The sequence below is a fragment of the Vipera berus genome (genome assembly GCF_964194415.1).
Source record: "Vipera berus genome assembly, chromosome: Z".
Classification (NCBI taxonomy): Eukaryota; Metazoa; Chordata; class Lepidosauria; order Squamata; family Viperidae; genus Vipera; species Vipera berus.
Genome location: NC_138205.1, coordinates 73136374 through 73149785, shown reverse-complemented (window position 1 = coordinate 73149785; position 13412 = coordinate 73136374). Strand labels below are relative to the sequence as shown.

Here is a 13412-nt window from a genome sequence, read left to right as displayed (position 1 = left end):
AACTGGGCTTTTCAACCTTTTCATCCATTGTACCACTTTTAGGAAAAGGCAATGTCGTCCAGCAAGGTGTCAAAAACTTGACCCCCCCAAAAAAGGAAAAAAATGATAAAGTACAGGTGGTCCTCAATTTACGATTCACTTAGTGACTGTTCCAAGTTACGACAGCACTGAAAAACTGACTTATGACCATTTTTCACACTTATGACCGTTGCAGCATCCCCACGGTCATGTGATTTACATTCGGATGCTTGGCAATCGATTCATATTTATGATGGTCACATTGTTCCAGGGTCATGTGATCGCCTTTTGCAACCTTCTGACAAGCAAAGTTAGTGGGGAAACCAGATTCACTTAACAATCATGTTACTAATTTAATTTCTCTCCTTCTCTTTCTCTCCCTCTCTCCCCTTCCCTCTTTCTCTCTCCTCTCTCTCCCTCTTTCTCTCCTCCCTCTTTCCCTCTTTTTCTCTTTCCCTCTCTTTCTCCCTATTTCTCTCTCCCTTTCTCTCCCTCTCCCTCTCTCCCTATTTTTCTCTTTCCCTCTATTTCTCCCTCTTTCTCTCTCTCCCTCTATTTCCCTCCCTTTCTTTCTCCTTTTCTCTCTCCCTCTTTCTCTCCCTCTCTATTTTTCTCTTTCTCCCTTTCTCTCCCTTTATTTCCCTCCCTTTCTTTCTCCTTCTCTCTCTCTCTCCCTTTCTTTCTCTCCCTCTCTCTTTCCCTTTCTGTTTCTCTCCCTCTTTCTCTCCCTTTCTTTCTCCTCCTCTCTCTCTCCCGCTTTCTCTCTCTATTTCTTTCTCCTTCTCTCTCTCCCTCTTTCTCTCCCTCTCTCTCTCTCTCTCTCTCCTTCTCCCATTGTCCCTTCCTTGTTTCCTTCCTTCCTTTCTTCCTTCCCTCCCTCTTTGTCCTTCCCTCTCTGCATTAGAGCAGTACCCGTGGAGGCGGCCCTGCGGCCCAGCTTTCTCTTGCAGAAAGCAAGCTGAAATGGAGCGAGGGAGATTGCCAGGAATGCGAATCGGCCGATCTCGCACTGCTGCAATCTCCCTCGCTCGGTTTCAGCTTCCCTTGCTACAAGAGAAAGCAGGCTCAGCACATGCCGATTTGTGCTCCTGGCAATCTCCCTTGCTTTCCACTTGCGGAGGTTGGGGCCGGCCATACGGATCACCTTCGGACCATAAGACGCACCCTCGTTTTCCCCCCACACTTTTTTTTGGGGGGGGGAAAGTGTGTCTTATGGTCCGAAAAATACGGTAACTCTTCAGAAAGAGGCTGCAACCCCTTCTGGTTCCAGATGATAGTATGTGTGCTATCTGAACTTAGGGTTTTTATTAGATACAATATTCCAAGCCAAGGCTATATTGCATTTGGGATCACATAATATTCACTTATCATGAACGCTTATTAAGAATACACCTTAATACTGAATATTCAAATATTAAAAATAACGAGACTGAAAGTTTTGCAAGAGTTTAGGTTCAGTAGTTAGAATATGAGGTACAAAAAATAGCCATTGTCATAGCTAGAGAATATGGTTCTTAAAAATATACTAAATTATACTAAAACATAAGTAACCTAACTTCACATGTTTTATCTTAGCAACAGAAGAATCTTGAAGGATATGTGGGGTTTGCAAATCTCCCCAATCAAGTTTATAGAAAATCTGTCAAGAGAGGATTTGAATTCACACTTATGGTAGTAGGTAAGACACTTTTCTAATTCCTTTATTTAAACTTAAGATTTGTTTATAAATCTGCATTATAAGTAGATACTCATACTGGTAGAGTATTTATTTTATCTTCTAAAAGCCACTGCTTGATGGTCATTGCTGTAATTTAGAACAGTAAATAATAAAATCTGGCATTGACATTTGCAAACACAGTCCATGTTTAAAGAAGCTTACTCTTGTTTTATTTAGCAAATAATAAGAGACATTCAGTTTCTGATGGCAACTTGATTAACTAGCTATGCTTTCTGACATTTAAAATGTACCCTGAAGGATAGTCAATATAGTTATGTAACTATTCAGCAGTGCTCTTCAGAAATGGTATGAAGAATTGTTTGTCATTAGGCTTCAGTAATTATTAGTATGTATTTAATATTACAAATTATAAATGAGTTCAAGTAAACAAAGGGTAGGATTTGATAGAGATGAAAATAGGATTTAAAGGATTTGGAAAAAAAATGCATATACATTTGCATAGTAAGTTCTTAGCTATGGTATTGTATAAAATAAACTTAGGAATTAATTTATATGGTATTGTATAAAATAAACTTAGGAATTAATTTATACCAGTGATCCCCAACCTTTCCGGTTTTGTGGATCGGTGGCGTGGGGAGGGAAAGGGAATGGTTATGCACGAGCAGCAAGTGAGCATGTGCGCAGCTTCATTTATGTGAAGGCGGGCACATGTGCCCACCACTCACACAAATAGAGCTGTGAACGTGTGCTTACCCATCCATTTCCACAACCCGGCTCCAAAGGGGCCAAGGCCCAATAGTGGACCGGAGATTGGGGAACCCTGATTTATAGTACATAAATTATTAATTGTAGAAGAATATGTAGGGAGTCAGAGGAGTAAGAGAGACAGTATACACTGTAATATGTATTATTTTTGTCTACATTCATTAAATTCTTGTAAGTTTCAGCATTACTTCTTCTGATCATTGCAAAGGCATCTACATGAAAATTCATGCAAAATGTTTTATGATTGTTACCCCCTTTGCAATGTGCCCAGTCACATGATCAAAATTTGGGCACTTTGTAGCATACCTGCCCTTACAATTCTGGAGGCACCACATTCCCTGCCTATATCTACCCTCATCTCAGCCACCTGCCTGTCTCACTAGAAACAGGCTGCCATAGCCCTGTAGGAGTTAGCGTCCTCACTGGCTACTTCTCCTTACCCCACCATGCTAAGTAGGCCTGGGCCCACCCCACAGTATCCAGGAAGTCCAGGCTCTTTCCTGCCCCACCACACTCAGGTCCACTTACCTTTGACTTTTTCTGTAACTGCTAACAGGTATACCCAGCCTATGCAAGATGCATTAGCGAATGCAGTTTTCTGAAGGCTAGGAATGCTTTTTCTAGCCTTCAGAAAAATGGTGTTTGCTAGCTTTCTGGCTAGAACATTAGTAAACAGAATTTTTTTGAAGGCTAGAAAGAGCCTTTTTGCCTTCAGAAAGATTTCATTTGCTAGCTTTCTAGCTGCACCTCGCATAGGCTAGGTTCGTCTATCAGCAGCTGCAGAAAAATGTAAAGGAGTAGGTGCCTCTGGGAGTGGTGGGGCAGGTAGGGGACCTAGGCGTCTCCGGCAGAGTAGAGCAAGATTAGGGTCTAGACCTCCTGGTTATGATGGGGTGGGAAGAAGGGCTGCGTCTCCTAGACTCTGCAGCTTCCATGCCTGGTGAGTACCAGGCTTCCCAGTTCTTCTGGCACCCCTGCTCAGTCATTTAATGCAGGGCTCCCCAACCTTGGCAACTTTAAGACTTGTGGACTTCGCTGGCTGAGGAATTCTGGGAGTTGAAGTGCACAAATCTTAAAGTTGTCAAGGTTGAGGAGACCTGATTTAATGATCACAATTGGAAAAGTTGAAATTGAAGTCCTTGAGCAAAGCAGTCACACACTTAACTCTCATTTAAATCTTATTTATTTGGTAAGTGACCGAGATTCTGGCCCCAGCTGCAGTCATGAGTTTGAGGACTATTTCTACTAATTTTTATTTTACTGTATTCTAAAAGGTGCGTTCTCTAAGGTTTTTGGGCACTTTTATATGAACTATCTTCCAGTTTGGAACAGTGTAATTTTAGAAGTATATTTTGCTGTAATTTTATATTTCTCTGGAAACTATATTATGTTTTTTGGATTAAAATTAGGCCAGCTTTAATTTATTTTTTTGTAAAAGTTTTAATGACTTTTTACAATAACAACCTTAGTGCCTGGTATACAGTTTGTTGTCTTGATTCATAATTTTTTTAGGAAAAATATACAATCAATAATAGCTAATTAACAGTTAATAATTAATTTTTATATTTCCATAATTAGTATATCAGTTAATAATATATTTCCTTGATCTTCTCTTCTCCCAGTAGTATTCTCCTTCTTCAACATTAAACAAATATAATTTTTGATATTTGATATTTTGATATTTGATATTTCATAATTTTTGACATTTGACATTTTGATATTTGATATATAAATGATTAAATCTCAACATTTTCTATATTTATACCAATAATAGCGTCCATATATAGCATTATTTTTCTTATCAACATATTATTTTCATAAAAGTCATTGATTCACCATGTATCTTATTTTCATAAATCTTGTTTAAGCTCAATTTCTCCTTAATATTCAAACAATTTTTTATCAATAATAATTTTCTCAGTAATTAACATCTAAATATCCAAATTTTTCATTTAAATATATCATCCCAGTATTTCATATTACATATATCATAGAAATATTATACTACTTATCGGTCATAACATCTACCTATAACATCTTTTCTAATCAATTTATATATATTTATAATCTTGCCTTGGTGGAGCAGTGGGCTAATGCCTCCTTAAGTAACACCAGCTGCCTGCAATTAGTGCAGGTTCGCATCCCACCAGGCTCAAGGTTGACTCAGCCTTCCATCCTTCCGAGGTAGGTAAAATGAGGACCCAGATTGTTGGGGGCAATTAAGCTGACTTTGTAATAATGCTGCTTGGGGGGTGTGTGAAAGCCCTAATAAGCAGGCATATACATAGAATGAAGGCTACTGCTAAGCTTGTAAGCCGCCCTGAGTCTTCGGAGAAGGGCGGGATATAAATGGAATTAAAATAAATAAATAAAATAAAATTTCATTTCTATTTGTAAAAATTGATTTGTTAAATCACTATATATCCTTTTTTTCAAAGTTCTTATTAAGCCTAATTTCCCCTCAATATTTCAATCATTCCTTAATCCTAAATCTTTTCAAACTTAATTTATCTTTAAAATTTTAAACTTTTCCTTCACTTACATCATCCCAGTATTTTTACATTTTGTATCTTATCAAAAAATACTATATTACTTATATCTCTTATCCCACTTATTCTAAAGCCCCTTTATAGCCAAAATTATTTATTTATTTAGCCGTATTCAAACAAGTGTTTGCTCGTATAATATTCCTCAGGGTCTTGCAGAAGAACAGGGTGGAACAACAACTGATGGCCTTCTTTTACTGGTCTACTATAGAAAGCGTCCTCTCACACTGTATTGTAATTTGGTATGCTGGCTTGACAGCCACGGATAGGAAGATACTACAGAGGGTGGTAAGCACAGCACAAAACATCGTAGAATGTCCCCGGATACCACTGGATGACATTGCCAGGGCCCGCTGCCCTGGAGGAGTGAGGAAAATTCTCAGACAACTCACACCCTAGTCGGTACCTCTTTACTTTCCTACCATCGGGTAGGAGATACAGAAGTATAGCCAGCCGCACCAACAGGCTGAAGGAACAGTTTCTGTCCATGGGCTGTCAGGCTCCTGAATGGGAAATAACTCGGGGCCGGCACGTTGTGCAATTAGCTCACATGGTGTAACAAGATGGTGGGTTTGTTGTCACTGAGTTGTGGGGGGGAGGCACGAAGGGAGTCTCAGCCAATCTCACTGTACACATGTTGTACTTTGATAATAAAGGTTCATTCATTCATCCATCTGGTGGGGTGAGTCAAGTCTGTTAAGTCCATCTCTGGCCTTCTTCCTTTGCCAAATAGTTTTCCAAATTAATATTTTCAACTTGTTAAACAGTTCTTCAAAATGAAAAAGGTCTTCTGCAGTCACAACATAAGCCTAAGATTGAAAATCAGGCTTATCAGATGTTATATTTTTTATATCCTGCTTTATGGAGTAAAGAGTTGGTCTCTAACAGAAGGCCACCTGAAGATACTAGAAGCATTTGAAATGTGGATTTACAGGCAGCTGTTACATATAAGCTGGGTTGACAAGATCAGAAAAGAAGAGGTGATAAGCCGCCTGGGAAAGCCAAGGGAAATAATCAGAACAATTAAAAAAATGAAAGTTAGAATATTTTGGACATGTGATGCAACACCCAGAAAAATACTGCATACTCCATTTAATCCTCCAGGGAAAAATTGAAGGCAAATGAGGTCCAGGCAGAAGAAGAACATCATGGCTTCAAAATCTAAGGGACTGGTTTGGACAAAACTCAGCAGCACTTTTTCGTGCAGCTCCTGATAAAAACAGGATCGCCAACGTCCGATAATGGATATGGCACAAGAAGAAGAAACAATTCTTGTATTTTTGTAGTTGTTAGGAGTAGATGATACATAGTACGTACGATGTATGCTTTTTGTCTCCCAAACAGTGATTCTCCTAGCAGGTTCCATTTTGTTAAGTCTTCTTTCTTCTCAGGTTTATTTTGATGTTCTAATGCAGACATGTCAAACACAAGGCCTGGGGGCCAGATCCGGCCCGCGAAGTGGTTTCATGTGGCCCGCGAAGCCATCCTGGAAACAGTGAGGGAACGGTCCCCACTGCCTTGGCCCTGGCCCAGAGACCCTCCTTCTGCCAGAGACCCTCAGATCTGTCCCACTCTTGCCCAGGCCCCCATAGGCAGTCTTGATGCGAACGATGTAGAGCTGGCCATGCCCACCCAGTAGGCCATATGCATCTAGCCACGCCCACCCAGTAGGCCACGCCCACCCTGGCCATACCCACCCGACCCCTTGAGGGCAACTGCAATGCTGATGCGGCCCTCAATGAAATTGAGTTTGACACCCCTGTTCTAATGCATAAGGTATCTTTTCCATATTTATTGTTGTACCCAATTCTTGTAAGTTTTTTCTTGTTTGTATTAAGTTATAATTCCCTTTGTTTGTGGCTTTGCCAATTAAGTCATTTTTTTCTAGTTTACATTCTGTTATCTGATTTGTTTGTTCATTCTTTGGGTGTTTTTGTAAATTTAACTTAGAAGTATATTCATTTATGTTATCAAAGTTGTGTTTAATCTCGTTTAAAGCTATTGTGATTTGTATCTGTCGTAGCATTGCATAAATTTCCTCTTGGAAAATACTTGTCTTATCTTGGAATGTTGCTTCTAGAGGTCTTTGATCTTTCAGGCTGAGTCCTTCAGGAATAGATACTAAGTATGGTTTTCTATCATTTTTTGATGAATATGTCAAATCCATGTTGTCTCCCCCTTTTGAGTAATCCGTCATGAGTGCCATAGTCTCTATAGTTAGCCTTGTCAAGCCAGCCAAAACTCAAAATCCAAACAGTCCAATTTTGTATAGCTCTTGTCTTTATGTATAATTTTTATAATCCACTGTATTTTTAATTGTCATTGTTTCAGTAAATTCAATGTTTTTTTAAAACAAGTTTTATTGATTTTCCAGTTTAAAAACTATATATTTAGAAAGCATCATGGTACCTGGGTAATCATCAATTGAATAATAGAATTTTCAATACATAGTTCAGGTTACATTATCATAGCATCCTTCTCTATTTCCCTTAACATTCAACGCAACATTTAGAAATTTAAACTAACGAATTTCTAAGAATAGCATGGTCAATTAAAGAAAAAATTTATCAGTCAATTTCAAAGAAATATATCCATGTCCTGTTATTAAATTTTATCTAATTTTGATATTAATTATAGTATTCAAATTTAACCTTTAACATCCCAAATAGTATTCACAACCCAAATTCCCCTTACTTTATTACATCAAAGATTGTAACGTCTAACATACACAGAATAGTTAAGTGGCTAGACTCTGCCTAAGAAACATTGTCTATTTCATATTCTAATACATCACAAATTACCAATAGGACAACTTATATTTATCAATCTATTTCTACTTATACATAACCAAAATTTTAACATCAAACGTAGGGTCCATAAGCCAAATTTCCATTATGTCAATATATAATAATGTTTGAAATAAGCCTAATAAATACTTAAACACATACTAATTCTATCTCGTAAACATTTTCTATTTGAGATCCTAATGAATCACTGATTGCTAACAAAATGGCCTATAATGATTCTCTAGGCACTCATTTTTTTAAATCTAACTCTAGGTTTCTTTTTTTGCCAATCAGGTTTCCAAACCAAAGCTTTTAGATTGCCAAATAGGTCTTCCTTCGCTCTCATGTGTATTATTTGCACCAGAGGGGGCCATCCAACCATCAGTAATACACAAAGGTTAAACCATTTATAGTCATTATATTGTTGCCCTGTTGCTTCTACTCTCATTATTTGCTCTAATATCTCTTATCCGCAATTCAGTCTGGATTCTTCTTCCATCTGAGTTCATCTGTTTGGAGTAGAAAATCTTAACCGGTTTTATAGTTGTTAGTTGACTGTCCAGGGTTTCCGTTGTCTTCGTTTGTCTTCAGCATCCTCTTTGTTGGCATCTCTGTCTTTCGCGTAGTATACTTCTGGAATTGTAGGCTCTTTAGAAAAGGTCGAAAGTTGAGTATTAAGCTTTTCCATAGTTTGTTGTTGGTCTTTAGGGTTGTCTGTCGTAATAGTTCCTTGTACTTTTAAAATTGTAGGTTCTTTGAGTGGAGTCAAGTTTTGGATATTAGTTTTTCTAGTACCTTGTTGCGTATATTACTCTGTCTCAATAGTAGTTGCTTTCAATTTTGTTATATTCTGAATTGTGAATTCTTTGGTTGGAGTCTGGGTTTCAGTTAGTGAATTAGTGTTAGCACCTAAATTTTTCAGTCTGTGACTTTATAGATTGTTTCGAGTATAAGCTTATAATCAAGTGAGGTTTGTGGCTGATCAGTCTCCATTTTGTAGTAATTATAGATAGTCCCTGGTGGAGGCTAATTTTCAAGCAAAAGTCAGTAAGTTTCCACCTCCACACATTTAGGCTAAATTGAACTCCAGCTGTTTCAGGTTTTTATCTTAATGCCAAGGTGAGTTCCAAAGTATAGACAAGTTTGTTTGCCAATAATATTCACTTGCTGTATCAGGCTTGGCCACTATTAATAAAATTATTATTATTATTATTATTATTATTATTATTATTATTATTATTATTATTATCATCGTCATTATTATTATTATTATTATTAATAATAATAATAATAATAATAATAGATGTCCACAGAGTACATAAAATCCCTTTCAGACAAAGTAGATTTTATTAATTTTGAGTCTTTTTATTTCTTTTTTCTTTTTTGTCCCCCTTTTTAATCAAATAGGTAGAATAGTCCATTTCTGTGAGTTTAGGAATTTTGGCCCAAAAATAGAAAGGCAGTAAATCCAATTAATTAGTATTATTTAGTTCCAGGATTTTTCCCCCTGTCCCAATGTAGACAGACACCGCCCTCTCCTCACAAGGGGAAACAAATTCAGGAAGCTTTTAGCAGGAAAAGGTAGACAATTAGGAAAAGAAGAAGGCAGTTCTCAGCCAGTTTTCAATTCCTTTCAAGTGCTTTGTTGTAATTTTGGCTTTGGCAGGAAACGGCTGAAACAATGGGCCATGGGAGTGGCTGATCCTTTTTTCATCAGTTTGGAGAGTTCTACTGCTGACCGGAGAGTCCTCTCTCTTGCTCATCACCTTTCCGGGGCAACTTTCGACCCTTTACAGGGGCTCCCCGGCGAAGAAATCCAGATGACATGGGGAGCGTTCCCCTCACATCTCTGGCCGTGCCGCGATCCGGAACCGGAAACCTGCAAAATGAATGTTTTATAACAATTCTTTCTGGAATCAATTTCAACCAGTCAGAATTGCAATTCAATTCTGAATTGCAATTCAATTACTTCCGTCCTGTAACTTCCCCTTTCAAAGATTAGTCATAGATCAAAGTTTTTCTGTAAACAGTTCATAAATTTAGACCACAGTCGTATTTCTTTTCCTTCAGACACTTTTCAATCTTATAGCTGGCCCAGTGTACAATCTCTTCTTTGTTCCCTGGCAACTATCTTCTTAAAGGTTATCAGAGTTCACGGAAACAGATTTTTCTGTGTCTGGGTTGTCTTTAATATGCTATATTCTAATTGTCCACTAGATGTCAGCAAATATTTGTTTTCCAGCTCTTTCAGACAAGAAATTACTCTTATTTTTTATAATTTCATCAAAATCCTTTAGAATATAACAACAGTTTGTTTTAGTTTCTAAATTTGATCAGATTGTAGTATTTTGAATTTAATATCAATATGTTTCTTTCCTCCTTAAAGGATAATTTGCTGCTTCCGTCTATGGGGGAATGGGAATGTAGTCTCCTCCCCTCACTTTTGGAGGTTTTCTTGCTTTGGGGATCTTTTCCAATTTCAACCACGCTGTAAACCATTGTTCTGGCGAGTGCTCTTGGACTTCAGCTGCAGGTAGCTTGGGCTAGATGCTAACATGTGGCTAGCTTTTCTCCTGTCGGGTCAGAGGGCTTCCCCCGGATCGAAACGGAATGACCACCACCGTTCCATGATCAGCAGGGTGCCCCTCTTCCTTTGCCACCTTTCCAGGGTGACTTCATACCCATTTAGGGTCCCCTGGCAGGACGAAAACAGCCACAGGATGTGGAGTTTCACTATCCCGTGGCCATGTTCTACAGCGCAAAAACCAGAAGTCAGCTCGGCTTTAATTCTTGAGCATCCTCATTAGTAATACCTTTTGTTCAGCATTTTCATACATTTCATTTATTTTGCTCAAATTGCTGCTTTCAATTTCATCCAAAGGCAGATGTTTTATTTTTATATTTTAATTTTTCTGAAAAAATGACATATTTTCTTTGCTTCAGAAATTCTTTAAGAATTAAGGTTAAAAAAAGTCAGGATAAAAGAGAAATCTGGTCTGGTATTATATATTTGTTTTTTTAATTGGAATTCCTGGTAATTTGCTGTGTTTTAATAAAGGTATACCTATGTCCTGCTGTAAAGTTCCAATTAGAGAATAAATTTACTGGACATTAATACAATTTTAGATTTGGTGTCTTAAAGATCCCCATAATCTATGGGATGTCACATAATATCCTAAGTCGTAATATGGTTTCTTGGTTTGTATCTTTACATGTAATATGTGAATCCAAATATTGTTGGGTTTCACATGTGTTGTAGCTTATCTTACATGAGTTCTGATCTCTTTTGTGGGATTCCTTCAAAGCACCAGCACTTTCACTAAAAAGCAGTGCCTTCAGGTTTCAGCTCATTTTCCTTCTTGGAAAATTCAGAACCTCCAGGAACTTCACCTTGAATAAGTAAGGTGTAATTGAATTAATTAAGTAAGGCTAATACATGTGGAGCAGGTGGTGCCAAGCTATAAAGAATTTGATAAATAAAAATCAGCAGTTGTGTGTTTTAATTTACATAAAAGGTATTGCATTCTGAACTAGATGTAGTTTGGAGTACAAGTATGATGTAGTTTCTGAGTACAAGTAATTCCCTAACTTTTGATTGTAATGGAGCTTGTCTATTACAGTTGTAAGTCATGATGGTCGTAAAGTGGGTCACTCATGTAACTGACCCAATTTTACATTCTTTTTTTGGGGCGGTTGTTAAGGGAATCTGATTAACCCATTGTTTGCTATGATGTGTTTTTGCCAAAAACTGGAAATAAACACGTTTTCAGTAGAAACATTATAAATTTCAGTGACATGACTGTGGTTCGCTGTAAACAGCCATAAATTTGGCCAGTTGTTGAGTGCCCAAAATATTGTCACATGATTGCAAGGGAGGGTCGCCATTGGAACTTTGGAACAGGGTTGTACATACGTTTGGGAGAGGGTCTGTATACGTTTGACCAGTTATAAATTGGGGACTGACTACCTATAGTCTTTAAAGGCAAACCCATATTAGGTACATTGCAATAGTATGAGGAGTAATAATGTGAGTTGTTATAGCCAAATCTTCCAGAAGTAGATAAGGCTGCAATCACCTTATCAAAGCTTGACAAAGACTGTTCTATCAGTGGTTTCCAGAAGTACACCCAAATCATGAACCTTCTTCACAGGAAATGCAAGCCTTTCCAGAGCTAACAACAGTGTTCATAGAGAACTGCAATGAACAAACAGCAATCCCATCTTGCTTGGGTTTAATGTTATTCTCACTCAGATCCTTACAACCTCCAAGCACTGGGATAAGATTGGTATTCCCTCTTCAGCCTGGGGTAATGATGTAAAAGCTGCATATCACCAGTGTATTGATGATATACCCCAAATTATTGGATTACCTCTTTCAATGGTTCATATAAATCTCAAAAAGCAGCAGAGACAGGATTAAGTCCAGCCATTGTGTAAAGCAGGAACTACTGGGCTGACTTCTCATCCCTAGTACTATAGATTGAACTCATACTGAGGAAAGAATGGAACTATTGCAAAACAGTCATTAATCTCCTGCAGGGGGTTTAGTATGATTCCATAATAAAAGATACTGAAAGCCACAGTCTAGAAGAACCAAGAGAAATGACTACCTACATCCAGATCTTGATATAGGTCATCCAAGACAATAACCATATCAACCTTATCCGGTAGACCAGACAGGAAAGACAACCAGATAAATTAATTCTAGTTCATTGTAAAGCTATATTAATAGATTCTTGCAAGTCTGAAAAATACCATTTTCCTGCTATTACCTATAAAATTTAGGAAGGATTATTCTGAGCCTCTTGCTCTGCCCATGGTGAACTGTAGGCGATGCTGTCTCTTATCAGATTGTTCCCTAATTAATCTTTTTGCCACATCTCCAGGGTCTTTTCCACATACCATTATAGACCAGTTCCATCTTAGTCCCATATTTGGGTCTGGGAGAGGATCCAAATTTCTATGGGCACTATATAATTGATTCTTTACCATTATCTCAATAACATTTCTCCAAAAGGGAAGGTTGTAGACCAGCCAATAGTTATCTAATACCACTGGATATAACCTGTTCAAATCATCTCCTCCAAGATTGCAGGCGGTTCCCTTTACTATAGGGAAACATTGACAATAACCTGCCTTCAGATCTGCATCTTACATCTCTGAAAAACTCTCAAAACCCAAGTTACTGGTAGATAATCTAGACAATTCTCTCTATTTGGAACCCAATGACTAATATAATTTTGGTTCATGCAGAAAAAAGTCATGAGCCAGTTATGAAGAGTTCCTTACATCATTGACTTTCAAAAGTTTATTTGTGGTTTATTGATCATATTTTAACGGTGTATTTATTGGCATAGGATATGTAGCATTTATCTTCTGCTATATTAAAATTGGTTTTCTGTGAGGGCTAATGCAAGCACTGTACTAAAATAAAAAGTATAGTTTCCCTAAGTATAATAAAACTTGTAGAATAGGATATTTTAGCCATAGGTGAAGATCTTGTATTTCCACATAGCATTCCTTTGATCAAATGTTTAGAGTGGATGATTAAAGGAACATGCCCAAATAAAAGCATTAGCAGTTTGTGGTTATAGAATTCCTTTCTCCATTAATCTTTGT

General features: G+C 37.6%; 1 protein-coding gene across 2 annotated transcripts in view; it reads left to right on the top strand.

The window, feature by feature from the left end:
- Positions 1–1599: 1599 nt before the first annotated feature.
- The window catches only part of SEPTIN7 (septin 7), a 62962-nt gene continuing 51149 nt past the window's right edge, over positions 1600–13412 (top strand). For both annotated transcript variants that reach the window (XM_081343638.1, XM_081343637.1), the window contains exon 1: positions 1600–1696. In XM_081343638.1, the coding sequence (XP_081199764.1) occupies positions 1687–1696 (10 nt within the window). In that variant the 5' untranslated portion in view covers positions 1600–1686. The remainder of the gene's footprint in view (positions 1697–13412) is intronic.